A 9,130-nucleotide genomic window follows, 5' to 3' on the forward strand; every position below is an offset into this window, starting at 1 on the left:
TATATAAAATCTTAGTTTGTGAAATTCTTCGTTTATCGTCAGTGGGAGATAGTCTATATTCAGAATAAAAATTTGATACAAACTGGACTGAAATCGAGCCAATACGAACATGACTGTTGTAGTGGGCGAATACGCATACATACCATTTTATCTATCTTTTTGTGACCTCAGAGTGACAACGTACAAATCTACTTCTACTTTACTTTTCAACCAGAATCGAACTCATTCTTTTACAAGATTCAAACCTATGTGGCTTGCTGTAATGCGTGTAAATGTTTTTCCATTTATGTATCAAGCTCTTCAGAAGGAAAGTTGGCTTGCTATGGGGGTTAATCTAGAACATACTTTCTATCTTGTTGCTGTACGCGTGGTAGTCAATCCATCAAGCTTGCCGTTAACCGTGCTCTTGTCTATATACAGGCGGGGCCTTTCAAGGTACCAGACCCTGTCAAACCTAAGGAATCACTGCACAAATGCGAGGTGAAAGAACAGATCAACAATCCCGAGATGCTTGCACGGGCCACTTCTCTCTACGCACGGACTAAGATAGTCCAAGGATCTCCAAATTCAAAATTCAACGCCTTGTCGGATATCAAAATTCCTCCTTCCGTGACTGTGCGGAGGAGGTTCTGGGAGCAGACCCCGCACAAGAAGATTGCGGGGGTTTCGATGAAGCGATCCGGAGTTTCTAACCAAAGCAGTGCCAAAACAGAGCAAGTTAGAGCTAGTAGTGTAAGTGCATCGTCTGAGACACAGCAAGGTGACGCGGAGAGTAGCGCAGTGAACGCGGGCGAAAATGCACCAGTTTCACTTGCCGTACAAGCCCAAATGAGAAATACGAGTGATGCCGGTACTTTGGAAGCAAACAATCATGCGATGGAGACTGCGGAGACTTCCATCGAACCTTATGTAATGAGTGAGAAAGTCTCAGATTCAGCCGTTGATGCGAATGCGAGTGTTCCGATAGACACGAGTGACGACACTCGTATTGGTTTTGCGATGACGGATACCAAGGGCAACGAAACATTCTCAGAGATGGTTCCAAGCGAAGCTCTGTCTGGAGGTGGGAATAGCGTCAAACATAATGAAGCTATCCGCAGTGCTCAAAGTCCGCAGGCAGATGCTACGCCGGTCATGCACAACAATTCCTCGATTGAAGCCAGCGAAACAAAGGCTTGCGCGGAAGGCAACGCCGAATTTCACACGAAAAGGAGCAGTGGTAGCGTATCAACAGTCGAGCAGGCAGCAGAAAGTGGCACGAATACAGCAAGTCACGCTGTGAACGATGACACCTCGACAAACCTTGCGAAGGTAGCTTCGGAAAGCCGGATCCTAGCACAATCACTTGCGAATACTACTTCGCAGAGAAGTGACGAGATAGTACATGATGCGACCGGAGGTCACTCGGCGGAAGAAGGTGTACTGACGGATGTGTTGGTGACTGGCATAAGTGTAGCATCAGTTGACATACCGTTGGCTACAGAAACCGATCATGATGATACGGCCCACGACAGAGTTGTGCATAAGAAGGGCGCCACTGGACCAACTATAGAGGCAAAGCAAGAAGGTGATGTGACAGCTAGTTCACACAGTATAAGGGCACAGGTTAGCACACTCACCGAAACCGATCGTATTGTATCAGTTACGGAGGAAGAGGAGGCGATAGAATCAGAAGGGAGGAAAAAAATAGTAGGCTGCTCGCAGGATGATCGTGTCGAAGATGATAGTGACTCACAAGCGAAAACAGAGACGACAACGCAGGTGGTGCTAGCCACAGAGACAGTGAAGTACCAGGAACACCTCACCACATCGTTTGTGGATACCGCCTCTGCCACCACAAATTTACGCACCAGCACAGATGTGCTTTCAGGGCTGCAGGCATGTGTGCCAGCAGATACTACAGAAGGTGATGCTCATATGCAGATCGACAGTGAATCGGCGAATTCTCCAATATCCGAGGTGACACTGCGTAGCTTGAGTAAGGCAAGTGTACAGAGTTCGGATGTAGCTGAACCACACCCATCCTTTAGCGAGACGCAAGGTGTGGATACGCATGAAGGTCGAAGCGTAGAGAAATGCAGCACGCAAGACGAGCCCGATATGAAAGCCACCACGTCGGGGGTAGTAGAGAATATCCCAATTGAGTCCACGACCAGTGTGGGGCAATCAGCAGACGCAGACATTGTCATGGTGGGGACCGATATAGCCGCAACCGAGGTCACAGAGAGAGTGCAAAACGCCACGCTCGAAGTCGACACTATCATGACGGACGTAGATGAGTTGCAAAATATTAGTCAGGGCAAGACAGAGATCGTATCTCCTTCCGTAGGCGAGACAGTAAAGTCCGCTGTTTCGCCGTGTGTGACCGCAATGGAGACTGAGAGCCCGCCAACATCCAGCCAATCTGAGTCGGGTTGTGTGTCTCAACTGGCAGTGGGAAGTAGCGTGTCTGTTAACAGCAAGTATGTGTCGCGTTGTGTATCCCACGGCATAGCCGAGACCGAAGTGCCAGCCATTTCTCCTCCAGAGTTGGATTTCACATCACAATTCGTAACTGGAACCACTGTTCTGGCTATCAACCGGGTTGACACCGTAGCCGGACCGATTGCGGAGTGTGAGGAGGCACCTTCAGGCGATAACCGGGCTGACGTCACAACGAGCGCACCAAAAACCGATATATCAGCACAATGTACCGTTTCGGCTGATCTAGATGGTACGAACAATGACACGTCGATCGAAATGGATGTGCAAACCGATAATATCGGGGGAAACGAAGTGGATGCCATGTCTGCGGTTGAGTCAGTCGAGATAGGACATAAGCATGTCGCAAATGGAAGCGTAGAGGAGAACGCGTCATCGCCCATAGCTCACATCAACCATAGCAGTGATCCAGCAGATGAATCTGAAGAACCTTCCGACGAATCTTCCGTATTAGATCAGGGCAAGCCCGATGTTGCTATCAGCGCTATCAATGCGGATTCGGGGGATACTCATATTCGAGAGATTGGGACAAAGACTTCCCCAGATATAGCGGTGGATATGTCCGAATCGATAACAGCGGAGACTGCGGAGAGTTTGAGCGGATTGAATCATACAGTGCAACTCATTGCTGATAAGAAGGAATCCGTTCGCACAGGTAGTCCAAAGAATGTATTTGGCCAAGAATTATCAGCGGGTGTGAAGGTTATGGTGGCTGAAGAATCGAATGTCACAGTCGAAACGGTAAATCAAGGTGACACAGCTCCACCAGCCAACTCGGAGAATGTGAAAGCAACCACCGAGTCTTACACGGACCCTGAGGAGGGAACATATCCCGCTAAAGAGCTGGAAAGCACCTCCGCTGATCATGAGCTAGCTGGCTTAAGATCGCACGCTACCGACAGTAAGACTGATATTCTAGTCGAAGCAGCGACTGTGAATTCCGATAGGCATGATTCGTCAGTGGGGAAAGCGACGGGGAACAAAGGCGAGCAGACACATACGGAGCAACAAGTCCTCCGCGAGGGAGAGGCTGCGAAATTGGAGGATGTTGTTGTGGAAGATACTTGTACAGCTCCTTCAAATTCGAGGAAAGGCATTGATAACGACGATAACACAGATCAACCGAGTATAGAGACGCACGAGACTGCGAGTCCGCTGAGTTCGGAGCCAGAGAGATCGGAGACTGCTGACCTCCTCTCCGTATCTTCGGTGGGAACTGACGGTGATGTTATAGCCATAACTGAGGTCACAACGACATCGCCAGAAACAGGAGCCACGGCTAGCCAATCAATCGTTGCGGAAGTGTCAGTCCTGATGAGGGACGAGAACAAAGCCAACCCGACGCAGGACACTGAACAACCAGTTCTTCTGGAACTTTTGCCTAACAATGACGGCATGGATGGCACCCGCGCACGCAATACAACGGAGAGTGTTGGAACGTTGTGTGAGGCGGACCTGATGTTACTTCCAGGTGACGTTGCCGCGGGAGGCAGTTGCAGCGGCGATGAAGTCAGTAGTCAGAAGCCATGCGCAGCCGAGGAAGCGAAAATTGCGTCTGACATCGATCTCAATGGAGAGGCTTCTACTTCGCAGACGATACCCAACAAATCGCAAGAAGCGACAAGCTCTGTGCAGCTGGCAGATGGCACGCCAGCATCAGAAACTGAGAGTATGGGTCTTCTAACGGAATCGAAGACACTCTGCAGCGAACAAAATACCTCAATTGTCGACAAGGCACCTGACTCTAGAACATGTAGCGGTAGTATACAAACGTTGAACACAAGTGTGTGTGCACAAGATAAGCCCACACTACGAGCGACACCACCTGCGATTGTTGCTCAGGTATTACCAACACTGTCCCTGTCGTCGAAGCGTGGAGTCCCCCAGGATTTTGTCATAGGTATGAATGTGAAACTCGCTCGGCACGACACAGAAATCGGTACAGAGCCTTGCAAGGATAGCGACAGTCGTTCAGGAATTCCCATGGAGGCATCCCTCATCGATGTGCCGTCTGCGTTAACTAGAATGGAGTCCACGAGTACCAGCAACACAACCGCAGGGGCAGAGTCACCAGACGCGGCGCCTAGCACAGCAAAACGGAAACTCGAGCAGCCGAGCGATGACTTGGTGCTGCCTGAGAACGACCTGGTGGAGGACAGCGTGACAAAAGCCGACCATATCGAGCTGCTGTCGTCTGAGCGCATAGACACTCCGCAGAGCTCTAGAGAATCTAAGAGGGCTTGCTTCGACAAGGAAGCCTCGACACCGTCTCCAGTATGTGCTTCAGAGACGTATTTATGAATAGTAGCAAGTTCGATACCTTGTTCACTAATTATTGTTACATACCTATCTGCGCTGCATGGGTTGAGGTACATACGTGTTTTTTTTATAAAGAATTTGTAGACGCATATATAATACTCTTATGCTGACGCTCCCATGTTACTTCCGCAGACGAACGTCATCGGTGAAAACAAGACCATGTGGCTGACGGCAGAGATACAGATATTCAAAGAACACAACGCACGGCTACAGGAAAAGTTAGAGACGGCAAATTCAACTGCCAAGACCATGGAAGAGACCCACGCCCGTACGTTGGGTAACACTCTGAAGGAGTTGAGTCAACTAAGCGAGCACAACGCCAAGTTGAAAGTCGAGGCTGCTGACCTTAAGAGCACAGCTGCTGTGGCTGAAGAGAAGCGTGCGGGTTTGGTGGAGGATAGGTGTCGGCTTGAACGCGAGTGTGTAAGTGTTAAAACGGAAGCTGAGCTTCTGCGAGTTGCGAATATGAAACTAAGCGCTGAGATGACCGCTCAAGCTGAGGCGAATGGAAAGGTGGGCACAGAAAATGAGAAGTTGAAGGCTGAGTATGAGGTGATGAGCACCGAGTTGGAAGCACTTAAGTTTAAATATAGTCAGTCCCTAGAGAACGATGCTGGTAATCTAAAACAAATTGAAATCTTCAAAGACGAGAGCGGTCGATTACGCTCTGAATGCGAGGCGCTGAAGAGCGATCTCGATGCTTTGCAAACAGTCAAAATATCACTGCAGAAAAATATCGAGGAGGTACAGCTGAAACATGCTACACTACAGACCGAGCTAGCCGCAAGCGTGGAGAAGTCGAGTGCATTGGAAAGGACGAGAGACGCGCTGGTAATAGAAGTGGATGCCATGCGCAGCGCTACACAGAAAGTACCCGAGTTAGAAAAAAAGGTGGAGACGCTACGACTAGAGAACAAGCAGGTGACGGTATTGCATGACACCGTCGCTGCGCTGAAAGCAGAAGTCACAGAAAAAGAAAAGGACAAAGAATGCTTGAAGCAGGCAAAGGATGCACTTGCGAGTGAGATGAATGTTATGCGTGAGGATCTGAAGGAGCTTCCGGGCCTGAAAGAAGGAACCTCCAAGCTGAACACGGAGATCGAGCAGATGAGAGCAACTAATCAGCAGATGACTGCAGAAGCTGAGCGTCACTTAGAAGATGTAGAAAATATTAAGAAGGAGAGGGACGCGTTCGAAAGAGAGATCGAGACCATGCGACAGAATTTAGTAGAGTTTCAAACTCTGAATGAAGAAGTGTGCACACTAAAGCAGGAGAACGAAACTATCGCGGCACTCCAAAAGGCTGGCGACGCGTCAAAAGAAGTTGTCGACTCACTGCAAAAAGAAAGCGAACGACTGACAAACGAAAGGGATGTATTAGCAAGCGATAAGAATACTCTTGTGGAGGAGATGAAGGCTCTGCGTGACCGTGTAGCAGAGCATGGAGACGCCAAACAGGAGGCGCTGAAGCTGCAGGAGGAAGCGACGAAGCTTACCACCGAGCTTTCCAAGGTGAGTGCTGCGAATATGGAGCTGAACGACCGGTTACGGAAGATGGGTGACTGCGTGCAGGACAACCTTCGCCTGGCTGTGGAGATTAAGGCCCTTAAGAGTCGACAGGAGGATATGGACCGCATTCAGGAGATGAACTCAGCACTTACAAAGGAAGCAGCTGAGTTGAGGGAAGGGGCTACGAGGATGAAGAAGCTGAGCGAAGACAATACTTTGATGGCCGATGAGGTGCTACGTTTGCGGGGGAGAGTCTCAGAGCTGGAGGTGCTTTCCGCAGAGTCCAAGCAGGCGCTTGAGGATAGCTTAAGTATGTGTTCGTAATCTGTGGGCCGTATTCAATGGATGCACGGATTGCTTGGGCTTATTTTCTCTGGTGGGATTGTTGTAGGCAAGCTTATAAATTGAAGTGTTTACGGTTGGCTGTTCAGTGTTGTTTGCTGGAATAATCATGAAACACAACTGTCACTAAAATAATGTGAAAATAACCTTTCCAAGAACAGAGAGCAAAAGCCAAGACGAGAGACAAACGAAAAGTACACTTGCACGTGTGGAGAGTGAGTTAGTCAATGCACAACGCGATCTCTCAACGCTGGAAGATTCGTTCGGGCAACTCAATGAGCGATACCGCAAAATGAAGGAAATAAACGCTAACCTGTACAAAGTAAGTCCTTTCATTATTGAGGTTTTTTCTGCTGATATACTCCATCTCGATGACAGTTGTAATTTGCACCTGAAACATATTATTCGCAGCTGACATCGCGAACTTTTCTAACGCCGATAACACCTCTTGCGTCGTAACAGAACGAAAATCTGCTTAAGCAGGCAACACAAGAGAACCTGAACATCATCAACGCAAAGGAGGAACGGTACAACCTACTCAAGAAACACGCGCAGGCCAAGATCGCAGAGTGTGTCGCTGATTCTATACCGACTGCCCGTCCATTTGCTGTATCCGTCGAGTTGTTTTTGTTTCGTATAGCTTGTTCACGTCGTGCCCATCACTAATAAGGCCATCACGTTGGTTGCACACAGGGGGAATACACAAATCGATCAACTGGAGGGACTACACGCCCGCGAGAAGGCCACCTGGGCTGCGAAGCAAAAAATAGTATGCACCTTGTGGTGTTACGGTTATCAAACATATCTACAGTCTGTGTGTATTCGTTTTTATGTCTATCGCTCGACCGATTACCTTGCTTCAACAATCGTTGTATCAGATGTTGTGTAGCAGTATTAGCACAACAGCGTGCTAACCTGTTTCCTATGGTTTCTTCCTCCCAATCACAACAGACCGAGATGAACCTGGCAACCCTCGAAAAGAAAATAGCCACGCAGGAAGAAGAATACGACTCGCTCAAGAAGTTGTATATCATGACGCAAAACTTGGTTGTGCAACTACAACAGTCCCAATGAACCGCACGGGACAGAGTCGATTGGAAGGTGCTTCGTACTTGATATGACCAAGAAGTAAGCGATAGCCCACGGCTCGTTGTATAAAACTATCTAGGCCCGCTGTGAGATTTGTGGTCGTATGTGCAACGATCAGATCCGATCTCATGAAGCCGAAGCACTTTAAAAGGTCTACGGTTGTTCTATCTACCGTCGGCAATGTGCTCGCTGAGACATAGGGGCAGACTTCGATAAGCTGAATTGTCTGAAGGTGTAAGAACTACCGGTCCATGGGGGGACCAAAGCGCCCAGACAAACGACTGCAGATATCTATAAACACTCAACAAGTGGTTACTTTTTGCCATGGGGGGGGGTGGGGCCCAATTGCCTAATTAAAGACTAAAAAACTCACAACAGTATTGCGGTCGGAGTTCCGCAGGATCGGCGCGTACTATCCTCTGTGCATATGTACGCCCAACACACTCGACACTCTCTACACAGGAGAACGGCCATGGGTCGACTAATTGCCCCCACCACCATATACCGGCCCTGAGCATTTGTCTCAAAATTAATCTGAATCCCTATTATTTTCCCTCGCCAATCAGAATATATCTGGTCGGCTGCAGGCAAGGAGAGTGTGTACAGCCTCTCATAGCCAGTTCAGAGTTTGGACAATATTTTCACGAGTGATCTATATATGAATACATTTAAATCAGGTCTGATTGAACCGCAAATTTTCAACCGGTCCATGTGAATAGTGAGCTGTTTCAGTCATTCATAACAAGGCGTGCTGCAGAATACGTATTTCAATGAAATTGTGTTTATTATCTCGTGAGAAGTGCAGAATTAAACAGCACACACTCTGCTCACCAGCCACTACACTTTCCTTATATCATTCTATTCAAATTCACATCCGGAATAAATACATGTATACGCACTCGATTGTCAGAGCTTACTGTATGTATATAAAAGCGTTGTAACATTGGCGTGATCTACACAAGGGCATGATTCACGAAATAAACACTTGATGTATATCGAGTTTCCATCTTTAATTGTGGCATGGTATGCAAATTTTGAATTGAAATGTACAACTTCGATCGGCTTCAACTATCTATAGGTATGAGAAGCATAGTACGAGCCTACGTGAGTTGCAACTTCGACCGGCGTAATAAATCTATAGGATTGAGAAGCATACTACGAGCCTGTCTATGAGCGTACGTGAGTTGTAAACCACTATGAAATCACGCGTGGATACACATAAACACATTTTTAGAAGTGATGATCGCACACGCATCATGAATTGAATAACATAAACATATTTATATATATATATATATATAAGCACATACACACACATATACGCATATATATATATATATATATATTTATATATCAAATAAATTACTATATATCATAATGTATATATACA

The 9,130-nt window shown here is 47.6% G+C and overlaps 1 protein-coding gene across 1 annotated transcript in view; it reads left to right on the top strand.

The window, feature by feature from the left end:
- Positions 1–8,249, top strand: part of SARC_02091 (hypothetical protein) — a gene marked incomplete at its 5' end in the record, with an annotated part of 9,094 nt that extends 845 nt beyond the window's left edge. Inside the window, 6 exons of the mRNA XM_014304179.1 lie at positions 421–4,755; positions 4,933–6,619; positions 6,813–6,973; positions 7,114–7,220; positions 7,345–7,420; positions 7,603–8,249. Of these exons, the coding sequence (XP_014159654.1) occupies positions 421–4,755; positions 4,933–6,619; positions 6,813–6,973; positions 7,114–7,220; positions 7,345–7,420; positions 7,603–7,725 (6,489 nt within the window). The 3' untranslated portion in view covers positions 7,726–8,249. The remainder of the gene's footprint in view (positions 1–420; positions 4,756–4,932; positions 6,620–6,812; positions 6,974–7,113; positions 7,221–7,344; positions 7,421–7,602) is intronic.
- Between the last annotated feature and the right edge of the window lie 881 nt (positions 8,250–9,130).

Source organism: Sphaeroforma arctica (genome assembly GCF_001186125.1).
Source record: "Sphaeroforma arctica JP610 unplaced genomic scaffold supercont1.90, whole genome shotgun sequence".
In the NCBI taxonomy this organism is placed as follows: Eukaryota; class Ichthyosporea; order Ichthyophonida; genus Sphaeroforma; species Sphaeroforma arctica.